Here is a 15459-nt window from a genome sequence, read left to right as displayed (position 1 = left end):
GATAAAAAATAATGTGTGAACATTGGATATAAATAACTTCGACAATATCTTTCTATTAAATTATATTTTAAATAAATGTTGGTAAATAAATATATACTTAAAATACAATTTTTTTTGTTTGGAGTAATGATAGGTATATTATTATTATTATAATTGAAATGACTTTTAAATTATTGAGTCGGCAAACAAACAATATATGGTTGATACAATAATAAAAAAAAAACAAAACAAAGAACAAAATTGGAATAATAAAAATAAATGGAAATCAAACTTTAATGTTTTTTTATATATTTAAAATTTATAAAAACCAAAAATCGTTCTCTGATATTGGGCTTGGGCCTAGGCAAGAAAATCTGAGCCACAAAATTGGGCCGGACCCATAAGCAGTAATCTCTATTGGGCCGATGTCATTATCAGACGGTCCAAAACTGTGTAGGAGGCGGCGAGTCACAGAAGCTTGACCAATCTAACGACGAGAGAAGAAAGAAGGCGATCGTCTCTGGTCCGCGAGCGAGGGAGAGAGCAGTGAGAAGGTAAAGGGGAAGCCGCGCCTGCAGTTCAATCATCAGAGAGATACGCTAGATTTGTGCGATAACACCCATTCATCTCTAGCGATTTGCGGGCTTTCTCTTCTTTCTCTTTTCTTTGTTCTCCGTTTTTTCTGCTACTTAAATCTCTGTCAATTCATCTACCAGAAGAACGTGAAGAAACTGAGAAGAAATTAGGGTTCTATTTGGAACGATGTCGAAGAAGAAAGGGAGTGGTAATACTATGACGCTCAAGGATTTCCATGGAGGTTCTATCCCTAATGATCTGCCTCTCCCGTCTGCTCCTGGAGTGTATGTCTCGATTAACCTTGATTATTATTATTTTCGTTTTATTGCTTTTACAATACCCTTTACTTTGATTTTGGTTCTGTGCGAAGTGGTGTTTATTTGATTTGTCTTATGGATTGTATGTTCATTTCTCAATGCGAGTTTGGATTGAAGAACTAGATCCGAGTTTTATAACCTCCTTGATCCTGTTTACTATGATTCTTTTTGGTTTGTTAAATTAATTCCGAAGTGGACATGCAAGTGCGATGGACTGATTTCGCTTTTTTATTCTCTTTTTGAAGAACCGTCAGACCTTCAGATCGGACTAGTTTCGATCGCCCTACATCGTGGGGGAACCCTATGAACAGGTCGGACCATCGGTCTAGGCCGCATTCATCTCCGGCAATCAGTCATTTTGATGACAAAACTCCATTTCTCGCTCCTGCTGCACATATTGGCCGAAATTTCGATGAGGATGAAAGGAAGCCTCTGGGTGGTGTAACACCTCCACGTCGAACTATCAGCGATGAGAGCATTAGGGTTCTGCCTAGTCGTTCAGAGTTAAAGCCTGACTATGAATCAAGTGGGAGGCAGAGGATGGCTCCAATGTCGCAGTTTCCAACTTCTGGTGCAGTAAATTCGTACGCAGGGAGAGTTGGTGACGCTCTCCACTCAGGTGTTGCTTCTCAGAATTCTGGTGGAGGCAGCGGGATGGCCTTTTCTGGGGCTCATCCAAATGCTTGGCAAGTAAGGAAGGAGGTGGTTTCTGTGGTTAAAGAACATTCTCATTCTGCGTGGGCTGGACCTAGTGCTGTCTCCAAGCTTGCTCATGCTAGTGCTCTCGAAAAGGTGTCTTCAGGGAGATGGCAGTCACAAACGTCTGTCGGTTATCAAACCGATGTGGTCATTGTTGCATCTTCTGAACCAGATATTAAAGTTCAGTCAAAGGGTTATGGTAGTTCCGTTGACAAGGTTGATGTATCATATGGTAGGGAACTTCGTGATGCTTCATTAGCTAGGCATGCAGGAAGACAACTTGGCATAGATGATGGAACCGAGGGAAATATACAAGATTTTTCCGAGCGTGATAGGGTTGTAGTTCCTAAATATCATGCTGTTAAAGATAGATCTTCTAAAATGGATGTTTCTGTAGTTCAGCATTCTGAGCCTAATCAAATGGCTGGCGTGGGTCCAGTAGTATCAGAACGCCCAAAGTTGAAATTACTTCCAAGAACAAAGCCATTGGTAGGTTCAGAACCCATTGTTACTGATAACAAGCAGGTATGGACAGTTCATTTATGATTCCATACATTTTGCTTCAGATTTTACAGTTCACTTACTCATCCTTGTTACACGGTTATTGGAATGCAGATGATTCCTGATGCTGTTTCTGCTGAAAATGTGAATGAAGTGCATGGAAATTCAAATTATGTGAAATCTAGTTCAGCTGGTTCTGAGAGTGGAAAGGAAGGAATTGAGCGTCCAAAATTGAACCTGAAGCCCCGGTCACAACCCATTGAACAACCGGAAGGAATTAGGGGGAGAGACAGGTCAGTAACGTGAACTTGGCAATTTTTGACAATATTCTACTTTGTTTTCTATTTCTACATCCTATCCATTTTGAAGATGCATACTGTTGAAAGAATAGGAAACTATTTGTTTAATTTTAGTTTTGCTTGCGTCTTATCTCGGTATATAAAACAAACTAGTCAAATACATCAAATGCATTAGTTAATCTTTTGCTTCCATGATCACCACTATAGGTTGTTTCATCAGCGTTTCCCCATTTCCCTATTGGGTTTTCTTTGTTTATATGAGCATTTTCGAATCTCATTGATGTGTGGATGTACATCTTAGCTGAATAAAGTATACACTTCAAAAAATCAAGAATTTTGGATTGGTATGAAAAAAATGTTATGTAGTGTATCCACGGCTGTCCATATGCAATCGACCTTCGAGTCATCTTCTGTTTTGTTGTCAGTGAAGTCTAACTTCATTTGAATTGTTGAACGTAATACTAAAGGTTAAGTTTTCAAATTATGTGGGTGGATTACCTGGGTTATTTTTTAATGATATATCCCTTGTCTGGGCAACAAAGCATATTGGGGCTATGAGTTGAAGAGGACCGCACTGACTAAAAGAAAAGAGTATACTTGAAAAAAAATTTGGAATTTGATGAAGATGTTGGGTCATAGGCTCATTTTCCATTTCGGATCAAATCTAAACCTTAGTGGTGGACTTCTTGTAAAACTGAAATAGTAAACAAGTTCATGTTTTTGTTCGCTTAGCTGGTGGGTTCACTTTTAAAAAGGTGACGTTTGAATCTTAAGTTGTAAACTCCAATCGGAAAAAATGAGCTCTTGTAATATCGAACTTTTGGTATGTACCAGAAGACATAACCTCTCTGCATTTCTGGAGGGGAGTAGTTTATATATTTTTATATATTCCTTGTCTCTAAAATTTTGGTACAACTTGGGCTTTTCTGCTTAAAATTGGGGGATTTTTTAGTGGCACTTACCTTGCTCATAGAAGGTAAATGTCTCTTCCGTGTGCAGGATTTCTGTGTTTGGTGGTGCTCGCCCACGAGAGCAGGTCAGTTAAATCCTTTCTTTGGGTGTGTCCGCTACTTGTAATTATGATGGGTTCTGTGCAGTTATTGGATAACAAATTATGAGCTAAATTATAAAAAATACCCTTGAATTTTGCTTCATGTTTAAAAAATACCACTATTTATCATAAGTTGCAACATTACTCGTGACCTTGTTTCAAAACTGCTTATGTGAGTAGAAATCCATTAGAATATTCGATAAAAAATCGACATGGTGACAATTAAGTCGGAAAAGAATGCTTTCCTTCAACATGCTAACAGTTATTCTACTCCAAAGCTAGTTTTGAAGTCTGGCAACTTTTGAAAGAATAGGAGTATTTATAGTATCCTGCCTGTTCTTTATTGGCGTTTGATCGACGTCTCAGATCCCCCTCTTCTTTGTGGCCTCAACTTCCTGTTAATACCACTATCATTTTCTCAGGTTCTGAAGGAACGAGGGGTTGATAATACCACTAATAACAACCATGATCTTGTTCAAAATTCCGGAAGGTAATGAACCTTTCTTTGAATGTATTACTCTCTATGTACCCAAACAAAAAACAAAGAAGAAATGGATTAGGAAAAAGAAGAAAGTTTTCGTAGCTGTCTTCGAATAGATTAAATTATTACTTTTCATTAATTTCTTATACGATAAAGAACTGTTCATGCCCTACTTTTTGTTGTCCGAAGGATTGAAGAAAACATTTCAAGAACTGAGAGGGTTCAAGGGCCCCCAGTTCCTGTGCATCGAACTGGAAAAACAGGGCAGGGTAAGGAAGGTGAGAGAAGGGATAACAGGGCAGATCCAGAGATGCAAAGGAGGAATTTCTCTGATAATCGAAGGAGGGATAGAGACACTGAAAGACAACAGCAGCAGCAGCAGCTCGAGCGGCCACCTTCTCCAGAGACATGGCGCAAGCCTGTTGAGCAGCAGCCAAAACCTGCCTCGAACTCTACCGACGTGCGTCCTGGGAAAGTAGCTTCAGCACTTGAGCTGGCTCAAGCCTTCTCTAGGTCGGTTTCGGATTCAAACGTGGCCGATAGAGTTCCCAGTCAAAGCAACCTCCCAGGGCGGTCTCAGATGCCTTTTTCACGGCTTATGGGGTCATCATCCTCTAGACCTCAAATCAATGGCTATTAAAATATCAACTGTTTTAGGTCCATGGGAAAGAAAAGGGGGAACAAACATAATTAGCAAGAAAAGAAAAGTTGAAACTTTAGTTTGTTGTTTGGCATTGCTATATGGTGAAAGTAATTGTATTGACAGTGATACATAGGCAGCTTCATGAATTTTCATAGTTAAGACTTTCTGGAATGCTTATTCCACAGTATTGCAGAATGATAGATGATCCAAAACTTGACGTCGACTTTCTTATTATAATTATCGGTCGTGTTGACAGTTCTTGTTAACTTATAAATTAGAAGGGTGAATTTCTCATATATGTCTGTAGTGACACATCTGGTTTTCGTTCCTGGCTGCTAAGCACTGTAAAAATCTTTCAAACTAGCCAAAATTTCAAGTTGATTGGGTTAGTGATTCGAGCAACCCAAATAGAGTTTCCAACACAACACAACTCTATATTTTGCTTTGGATTAGATTGTTGAGTTATTTTTTTAATTATTTAAAAATATAAATATTTACAAGTCATCCAGTACATCGGAGTTGTAACTCTATTTTTCGGTTGGTGGGGTTGACTCGACTAAAATAATGTAACTCGCAAACCGAACCAAAATTTTAATTTTCTAAAAATTCAATCCAACCTGAAAAAACATTTATAACTTTGATTGGGTAGTTGAAATTGTTCTGTTTGTGGGTCCAAGTTGTGATAGGTGTTGTAAATGTGTGGTTGAATGATATGTAGTATCTTAGTCTTTTGAATGAGTACAAAGTGGGGCATTGAAAATGATACAACACTTGGTGGTTGGTTAGTCGCTTTGTTTTGTTTGAATGGCATAGCCAATATTAGGGGAGCTTGGTTATAGAAGTCATTGATGGACCAACAACATCTTTTAATTGACCACTTTGGCACTTTTCCATGCAATTTGTTGGAGTTATCGTACCAATTTTTTGGGCCAAATTTGGTGTGGTGTGCATTTAATGATCGAATAATGTCGTTTATAGAATCTTTTTATTAAGTTATGAAAATCATAAGATAATAGAAAGGAAAATGAAATTACGAAATAAGTTTGAGTTTAACTGAATGTAGGAGGATACGCATCGGATGATCACAGCCGCCTGCAATGTCAATATGTGTTGAGTGTGGGTTTGTTAACGGAAAATTAGAATTAATCTGTGCTACGTAGGACTCTAAGGCATACCAATTCACTCGAAACCCACTCAGTCGACTCAAAACCAAGGGCCATCCACTCAAGCTGACTTGACCCGCTCCGAGCCTAGCCAATGTACTCCCCCTAGGCAAATCTATGTAGAGGAGTGTTTTTTCACATGTGTAGGCGCGTGTATGCGCATGAGTGACTCTTTTTTGCTTTAGTTGGCCTTTGATTATCAATTTTTCGTCTTAATTTCGGCACTAACCCTAATTTTACTAGAATTAGGACATACCAGAGAAATCTCCTGACACGTGGAAAAGTCAGCTCGGAAAGACATGCGTCATCCATATAAGTAACCACACGGACTTTAGGCAAGTAATACTTGTTGGGATCACTACGACATGCTACATGCGAGCATTTCTTACCTTAGGTGGTTAGAAAATGCATGTTAAGGACTTCACACGGCTGTTTTTGGACGAGTATGTAATGTATGTATGTATGTATGTTATGATAAGATTACTGTTATGCCCCTATATTGAGATTTTCGAGAAACATACTATTTTATATATTATGCCTTTATGCATAACTAGAATACGAGTTGGGCAATATGAATGAGTATGTTGTGCATGATGTAAGAAAACTGCACCTATGATGAGGTTAGTAATGAATGTTATTTTATATGTTTTCAGCGGTTTTAGGGAGGAGGATGACCTATTATGATTGACGAATGTTATCTCCCCGTTGAGTTTGTTTGCTTGTATGTTATCTCCTCGTTGAGTGGGTAGTAAGAGATTACCATGCAAGGACGATCCGTCCTGTGAGAGGACATTGATCGTGTGGGTAACTAGTGGAGCTGGCACGTACCGGAGGGTAGTGCCCGCCAACCTTGGACAACGACATAGCTTATAGGATGGGTTCCCCAGCTAACCTCCGAGGGATGATGAACATGCTAACATTTACCATCTTGTCCTTACTTGGTGTGGAGCCTATGGAGGTAACACCTCATTTTCAGATACCGACAATCTTGAAACTCGAGTCGTGATCGTCGAAATTGAGATTTTATTCATCAATTTGTGGTGCGAGTCAAACTATAACCCCACCGCTTAGCCGGTGGGATTCAAATTTTAGGGTGGACACGTACCATTTCATTTTTGTCGTGTGAAAAATTTCAATCAATCTTTCTTCTTTCAATATCTAGTACTTTTTGAAACAAAATACACTTTTAAAATATTTGGATACGAGCTTAATCGGTATTTTATTATAATTTTAAAAATTAAAATTATAAAATTTTATTTAAAGAGTAATTTAAGAATATTTTATCAAATCATAAAATTTAATTATGACATTTAAAATTTTGGAGGAAAAAAAATGATTGGCTGGAATCATACAATGAGAAAAATATTTTATTTTATGCGTTACTTTTAATTATATATTTCTTTTTTCACTAAAAAAAGGGAAAAGAAAAAAAAAACGTGTCGCCCACGTACATTTAAATTATTATATGACAAAGAATATCAAGGTTATATTATTTATCTTTAAAAAAAAAACATGATTATAATTTAATATCTAAAAAAAGTAGCTCCCAAATCTTTTAAATTATTTTTTTGTTAAAGGGATGTTATTTATTTATTTATTTTTGTTCTTTGTCAATGTCTGAAAATTCATATCGATTAGAGATGATAACGAAACATTTTTTTATAAGAGTGTAAAAATTTCTACTTAACTAACGTGTTTTAAAATCGTGAGGCTGACAACGATATATCACGAGAAAAAATAGATAATATCTACTAGTGATGATGTTGGACGGTTACATAAACCTTTGTTTTTGAATTGAAATTAAACACGGCTCTAAATTTCTAATGTTGTGTTACTTTCATGGTTGAAGGTCGGTAGTTGATTAGGAATTAGGTTAGAAAGGCTTGGATTTTAAAGACATTACGATAACTATTTATCAATTTTGTGGTGTGAGTTGGATCGTGTTCCACCATTTGATAAGTATTTTATGGTGTGCGTTGAATCGTGACGCCAAAAATTTCAACCATTTTCTTTAATATACTAAAAAAACTAAATTTCGATTGAGATAAATATTGATTCGTTTCGATAAGAAAATCAGCTTAAACAGTGAGTTTGACTTTAGTTTCATTCAAAAGTCCTCGATATCTATAGAGATATTATCATTCACTTAGATACTCGAGTGGGTGTGTTGTGAGATCCCACCTCGGTTGGAGAGGGGACCCAAATATTCATTATAAGAGTGTAGAAACCTCTCCCTAATGGATACGTTGTAAAATCGTGAGGTTGATAGTGATATGTAACGAGTCAAATCGGATAATATTTGCTAGCTGTGAGCTTGGACTGTTACAAATGGTATCAGAGCTAGACACTGAGCTGGTGCCAATGAGAACGCTGGCCCCCAAGAAGGGTAGACTATGAGATCGCACATCGGTCGGAGAGGGAAACGGAACACATTCCTTTAATAAAAAATCATCGAATTTATTGGATAAAAAATAGAATTTTAAGATATTTTAAGTTTTCTTTCGAGTCATATCAAACGTTTTTCCCGTGGATAGGGTAAATGGTCTTGTTTGGCTGCCAAATTTGTACCTACAAAACATTGTTGTCTTCATGGACACATTCTCTTCCTAATAAACAACAATCTTCAACACGTGTTACATGTTTAAATAATTAATTGAGCTTTAAGTTCATCCTTAGTAGATATTGTCTGTTTTGATTNTTAGTAAATATTGTCCACTTTGGTCCGTTACGTATCGCCGTCAACCTCGCAGTTTTTAAAACGCATCTACTAGAGAGAGATTTCTACACTCTTATAAAGAAGGTTTCATACCCACAGCTAGTAAAATTTCCACACTTAATTTTTTTAGACTTGAAGAACCGTGACAATTCTCTACATTTTTTTTAGGGATAATAAGCTAATCGTCTAACTCGTTACAAAACAATAGCTTACATAAATGAATAGATATTTATCTCGAACCAAAATTTTGACACCACAAGTTAGTGATGAGGTCACCATTTGACTCACACCGCGAATAGTTAGATTAATATCTCTAAAATATCAAGCCCTTCAATTTTCAAATTCAAATCATAAAAAGTAAAAAAAAAAAAAAATCGATATTAAATAATAGAAAAAAAATGAAATTTGAAAATTTAGAATCCAAAATAAAAATTTAAGAGGGATTAATATAAATTAATAAAAATACTCATTTTCAAAATTTTTAATAATACTCTTAAATTTTTATAAAAATCTAAAAATATATATTTATTTAAGAAATGTCTTTATTTTGTTTTAAAAATACTTTTTCAGTAGTTTAATAGGGAATATGTTAATACTTTATTTTAGTAGTTTAATAGGGAATATGTTAATACTTTATTTCAAAAATATCCTTAAACTTTTAACCGTAAAAAATTCTATTGATTTTTTTTTAAAATCATTAATACCATTTTAACCTTAAAAAAATAAAATAAATAATAGTTAGTAAAAAAATATTTATGAAATTTTAAAAATAGTATTAACACCATTTATCTCCGTAAAAAAAGTTTTTAAAAATTATTATAATATAGGGATGAAAGTAATGTGATAAATTATCCTAATTTTTTTTAATATTATTATTTAAAAGTTTATGAATATTTTTTAAATTTGGTATTAATAATAAAAATATTTTTTTTTTCAAAAAGTTTAATAAATTTAAGAATATTAATAAAATTATTAATAAACTAATGAAAATTAATTTTTTTTTTTTTGAAATGATGGTATTTAAATATATATATTAATTTTTTTTTAAGTCTAAAATACTTTTCAGACTTATTATTAAGAATTTTAAAATTTTATGAAAAATTTAATAGGTATTTTTAGGATAAATTAAAATCTAAACCGTTTTTTTAGACCGAATGAAATGGAAATGTTCGGACTTATCAACCATGTGTTCCACTTGTGGAAGCTACTTTTTTTTAAATTGTTTTTATTTTATTAAATTGTCATCATTTTTTAAAAGATAAATAATAAAATCGTGTTAGTATTCTTTTTCATATAATAATTTAAATGTACCGATGGTGACACGTTTTTTTTTTATACTAATAACAGAAATGTATAATTAAAAGTAACGCATAAAATAATATCTTTATGTCATAAAATAAAAGTCATGCATTTTCTCTCCACCTAACACGACACTACTCTGCTCACACCTTGGCGTCCTTTTTAAAATACGATGATACGAGTCAAAATGGACAATATCTACTTGAGGGAGAGGTTTCCACACCTTTGTAAAAAATGTTTCATTCCCCTTTTCAACCGGTGTGGGATTTCACAATTCACCCCCTCGGGACCCAGTGCCCTCGCTGGCACTCGCTCCCCTTTCCAATCGATGTGAGATCTATCAATCCACCTCCCTTCGGGGCTCAGCGTCCTTCCTGGCACACTGCCCAATGTCCACCCCGAAAGTTCCCCTCTCCAATCGATGTGGGATCTCACAATCCACCTCCCTTCTTCGCTCAGTGTCCTCGTTGGCACACCATCTGATATCCGGCTCTAATACCATTCGTAATGGTCCATACGCAAGATTTTAAGGAGAGATTTACACACAACCCTTAACCATTTATGCTTTATTATTTATTATTTGTTTTTTTGTCGTGGAAATAACATATATCTCATCTCATCAGTATGTTACATGATTGTAGAAGTCACTAAATTTTCTCCTAAAATTAATCAATTACTAACAAATCTAAACTTATTTTGTTAAGTCAAGCTTATTAACTTATATAGGCTGTCACTCCCTTTTCTCTCCCATCTTTGTGAGATCTCACAATCTACCCTCTTTTGGGGCTTAGCGTCTTGCTGACACACCGCTCGATGTCTGTTGAGGATTATAAGTGGGGAATACTATCTCCATTGGTACGAGGTGTGGGAAGCCCAAAGCAAAACCACGAGAGCTTATGCTCAAAGTGGACAATATCATACCATTGTGGAGAGTCGTGATTCCTAACAATGTCCACCTTGAAAGTTCCCCTCTTTAAGGTCTGAACCTTTGCTTCCTACCAACATGGGAAGGACATTCTCTCGGGCTCAATAACTACTAAATAATTATTCTAACCCACGTGAAAAGGCCGTCTTTCGGGCTAAAAAATGATTGTGGTTCATACTTTATTTGAAAATAAAAAATAAAAAAGGAAGAACCTCTTATTAAAGAATCTTAAAGAATGTATTAAATTATTAATATTTTTGGTTCATTCAAACAACGACAGCTCTCTTCATTTTTCTATATAAGGAGGAAAGATCAAACCATCCATCTCATACCAAACCAAACCAAAATTTAAATTTGCTTTCTTCTTCTTCTTCAATCCTTCTCCATCCAATATTAATGGCGGAAACAAAGATCCAACAACGCCCAATTAATCCTCCTCAAAACCCCTTTCCAACAACATGGAGCGATCTAAATGACCCATTGGAAGCTTTGACCTTGATCGATGCGGCTCACCGTCTCGGCATCGCCTACCGTTTCCAAGCCGAGATCGACCTTATTTTACAACGCCATTACGCAGCCTCACTCAACCTCGACGTTAGTTATGCAAACCACGACCTTCATGAAGTCGCTCTTCGCTTTCGACTCCTCCGACAAGGTGGCTACTTCGTGCCGTCGGACATGTTCGAGGCTTTCATGGACGAGGATGGCCATTTCAAGCAGGAGCTTGAGAATGATATCAATGGGGTGATGAGTTTGTTTGAAGCTTCGCAATTTTGCTTGCCAGGCGAAGCTATACTCGAGGAAGCTCGAGTTTTTAGTGCCCGAATCATGAGTGAATATGTCATGAAGAATGTTGATTGTAACAAAGCTAGGCATGTTGCTAGAGCTTTGGCGAATCCTTATCATACGAGCTTCTCTAAGTTCATGGTGAAGGATTATTTTGGAATGGGGGATTTACCGGACACGAATAGATTGACCCGTGATTTCCAACTTGTCGCCAAAATGGATTTCAACGTTGCCCAGGACATGCGTCGTCGGGAACTTTATCGGTTCACGCAGTAAGTTCGACCGAATTAATATTGAGGATTGTTGAGAGGGAGTCCTACATTGGCTAGTTTAGGGAATGATCGTGAGTTTATAAGTAAGAAATACATCTCCATTGGTATGAGGTCTTTTGGGGAAGCCGAGAGTAAAGTCATGAGAGCTTATACTCAAAGTGGATAATATCATACTATTGTGGAGAGTCGTGATTTCTAACATGGTATCAGAGTCATGCCCTTAACTTAGTCATGTCAATACAATCCAACAAAGAAGTGAGTCTCGAAGGTGTAATCAAAAGTGACTGAAGTGTCGAACAAAGAGTGTACTTTGTTTGAGGACTCCAGAGAAGGAGTCAAGCCTCATTAAGGAGGGCATGTTTGAGGAATCCATAGGCTTTAGGGGAGGCTATGTAGTGTACTTTGTTTGAGGAGAGGATTGTTGGGAGGAAGTCCCATATTGGCTAATTTAGGTAATGATCACGGGTTTATAAGAAATATATCTTATTAGTATGAGATCTTTTGGGGAAGCCCAAAGCAAAGCCATGAACTTGTGCTCAAAGGGGACAATATCATACCAGTATGAAGAGTCGTGGTTTCTATCATGGTATCAAAGTCATGCCCTTAACTTAGTCAATAGAATCCTCAAATGTAGTGAGCCTCGAAGGTATAGTCAAAAGTGACTCAAGTGTCGAACAAATGGTGTATTTTGTTCGAGGACTCAAGAGAAGGAGTCGAACCTCAATTAATGGGAGGTTGTTCGAGGGCTCCATAGGCCTCAAGAGAGGCTCTATAGAGTCATGATTCCCAACAATTAACCGACCAAATTATGTTCTCCTATACTAACGTTAAACTAATGTCATGTTGGTTGTAGATGGTGGACAGACACAGGTTTGGGCAAAGTGTTGGGATTTGCAAGGGACCAACCGCTAAAATGGTACATTTGTTCGTTAGTTTGTCTCACAGATCCATGTTTTTCCGAGGAAAGAGTTGAACTTTCAAAACCCATCTCTTTTATTTATCTAATTGACGACATGTTCGATGTTTACGCCTCTCTCGACCAACTTAAGCTGTTCACAGAAGCTGTTAGAAGGTATGAACTCAAATTCAAATTCAAATTCAAATTCATTGTATGTTGATTTCAAGCGAACTGGAAACTTATTCCCCACATTTGTTGCTGCAGATGGGATGTTACGGTGGCTGAAGCACTACCAGACTGTATGAGGATTTGTTTCAAATCACTCTATGTAATGACAAATGAAATTAGTAGTAAAATCCATGAGAAGCATGGTTGGAATCCAATCAACTCCTTACAAAAATCGGTAATTATGTTCATACTGAATACATCTCCATTGGTACGGTGCTTCTCGAAAAAATAAAAGCAGAACCATGAGAGCTTATGCTCAAAGTAGATAATATCATAGCATTGTGGAGGGTTCGTAATTTCTAATATGGTATCAGAGTCATGCTTTTAACTTAGTTTTAAGTCTCAAAAGTGTAGTAAAAAGTGACTCAAGGGTTGAACAAAGGGTGTACTTTGTTCGAGGGCCCCAGAGAAAGGAGTTGAGCCTCGATTACGGGGTATAGTCAAAAGTGACTCATGTGTCGAACAAAGGGTGCACTTTGCTCGAGGACTCTCGGAAAAGGAGTCGAGCCTCGATTAAGGGGAAGCATTATAGTCAAAAGTGACTCATGTGTCGAACAAAGAGTGCACTTTGTTTGAGGGCTCCAGAAAAAAGGAGTTGAGGGTCCGTTAAGGGAAAGTTGTTCGAGAGCTCTATAGGCCTCATGGGAGGCTCTATAATGTAGAAAAAGGAGTTGAGGCTCGGTCAAGAGGAGGTTGTTCGAGGACTCTGTAGGCCTCATGAAAGGCTCTATAATGTACTTTGTTCGAGGAGAGAACTGTTGAGGATTGTTGGGAGGACTCCCGTTTATGCGATCATAACATAATTCATGTTATTAATATTTATATTAATCCATTATTTTGACTATTTTTTGTAGTGGGCCAAGCTTTGCGACGCATTCCTAGTAGAAAGTGAATGGTTCGTTTCTGGTTATTCACCAAGTGCCAAAGAGTATCTAAGAAATGGAGCAGTGAGCAGTGGAGTGCACGTAGTGTTAGTGCATGCGTTCTTCTTGTTAGGACAAACAATAAACCATGAAACCGTGAAGCTTTTAGACAACGACCCTGAAATTATTTCTTCTACCGCAACAATCTTGAGGCTTCAAGACGACTTAGGAAGCGCCAAGGTTCGTACAAATCGATCGTTGAATCGATATTCTTCTCTAATTTGCTAGATCATGATGAGTTTAACTTTCTTTATGAACTTAGGATGAGAATCAAGACGGATATGATGGATCATACGTGAATTACTACATGAAAGACAATAAAGATGCTTCGATTGAGAGCTCACGACAACACATAGCCAATTTGATTTCGTATGCATGGAAGAAGCTCAATAGAGAATGTTTGTCGTCGAGTTCATTTCCTCTTGCGTTCATGGAAACTTCTTTGAATATTGCGAGATTTGTTCCGATTTTATATGGTTATGATGACAATCAAAACCTTCCAACGCTTAAGAAGCTAGTGAAATCGATGTTGTATGAAAGAGCGGAGATATAATATTAGGGTATGTTGCATGAAAGAAAGTAAAATATGATATCAATGTAGTTTATGTCAAATGTAACGATGTTATACGAGGAAAATAATCATTTTATTGTTTTTGTTTCTATGTTAATGTTGGATTCAATATGTTCACATCACCAATTTAACCATGTGACACATAGGCCGACAAAAAAAAAAAAAAAAAAAAAAAAAATTAAATACTCGATCAAAGTCAACCCTAAGGGAGAAAATTGTTTATTTTGATCCGATGCCTAACTTGGGGTCCGTGTTAGACCTAATCACATGACTAAGGATGAAGGATTTAGGGTTCCTGAGAGAGTGTTAAGTCAAAATTCGCTCCAAATGGTCCACTCAATTTTGTCAAGAATCGAGAAGAATGAAAGGTATGATTTTCTAAGTTCTTGATTCCGATCTTCCTTCCAATTCAAGAGTTTTTAGTTATTTATTTATAAAAAAATTAGAATTAAGTTCTGAATTTTTAGTACGTTGATATTGGAAGGGTTTTGCATAAATCTTAGGAAGGAAGTTGGAGTTGATTCTATCACAACCCGACTATGCATGTAGTCAGTGGTTACCTTGCACTCAGGATTCGTCCGGTTGAAGAGTGTTGATCATGCGGGTAGCCAGTGGGCCTGACACGTACTAGTGGTAGTGCCCCCAACCTTGGACAACTTCATGGCTTGTGGGATGGGTTCGCTAGCTAACCTCCCATTGATGACAAGTAGGCTAAAACTCATTATGTTGTCATCACCTGGTATGGAGTCTATGGAGACAGTGACTCATCTTCAGATACCGGTTACCATTGCATAGGCTAAGCTAGCTACCCAAGACTGTGCAGCAAGAGTAATACACCTAGAGCTTAGATTAAAACTCATGTTCACCTGCTAGGTCACGGATGCAATGAGTGTCTATAAGTAGTTGTTTACTTAGTATTGACCGGGCGTTACAAATTCTCTCCTTATTAGGAACTTTGGTATGGACCCGCTGATAGCCTCTCACATTCTTAAGGTGCTCGATCTTCTATAGGCGTCCTCTCCCTATGGCATCAATTTGCTATTAGGCTCCCAGAAACAAGCATTCAAACACTTGGAGCTATTATACAACAAGACATACAAGTAGTCATACATGCTCAATAGGACAATAACAT

General features: G+C 36.8%; 2 protein-coding genes across 3 annotated transcripts; both read left to right on the top strand.

Moving 5' to 3' along the window:
* The first annotated feature begins 460 nt into the window (after positions 1 to 460).
* LOC111802462 lies at positions 461 to 4799 on the top strand. 2 transcript variants are annotated; one of them, XM_023686844.1, is made up of 7 exons: positions 461 to 586; positions 696 to 839; positions 1118 to 2096; positions 2187 to 2365; positions 3371 to 3407; positions 3845 to 3912; positions 4093 to 4799. In XM_023686844.1, the coding sequence occupies exons 2-7, from the start codon at positions 742 to 744 to the stop codon at positions 4541 to 4543; spliced, it is 1812 nt and encodes a 603-aa protein (XP_023542612.1). In that variant the 5' UTR covers positions 461 to 586; positions 696 to 741; the 3' UTR covers positions 4544 to 4799. The 2 variants fall into 2 exon arrangements, with proteins under 2 accessions (XP_023542612.1, XP_023542611.1); XM_023686843.1 differs by having other exon boundaries at positions 461 to 839.
* Positions 4800 to 11045: 6246 nt separating this feature from the next.
* On the top strand, positions 11046 to 14309 carry LOC111802148 ((3S,6E)-nerolidol synthase 1-like). The gene is made up of 5 exons (XM_023686416.1): positions 11046 to 11707; positions 12561 to 12779; positions 12870 to 13008; positions 13688 to 13936; positions 14019 to 14309. The coding sequence occupies exons 1-5, from the start codon at positions 11046 to 11048 to the stop codon at positions 14307 to 14309; spliced, it is 1560 nt and encodes a 519-aa protein (XP_023542184.1).
* The last annotated feature ends 1150 nt before the right edge of the window (positions 14310 to 15459 follow it).

Source organism: Cucurbita pepo, chromosome LG09 (assembly GCF_002806865.2).
Source record: "Cucurbita pepo subsp. pepo cultivar mu-cu-16 chromosome LG09, ASM280686v2, whole genome shotgun sequence".
NCBI classification, from domain to species: Eukaryota; Viridiplantae; Streptophyta; class Magnoliopsida; order Cucurbitales; family Cucurbitaceae; genus Cucurbita; species Cucurbita pepo.
The sequence above is the reverse complement of the archived record's forward strand: the minus strand, read 5'-3'. Positions and strand labels throughout refer to the sequence as shown.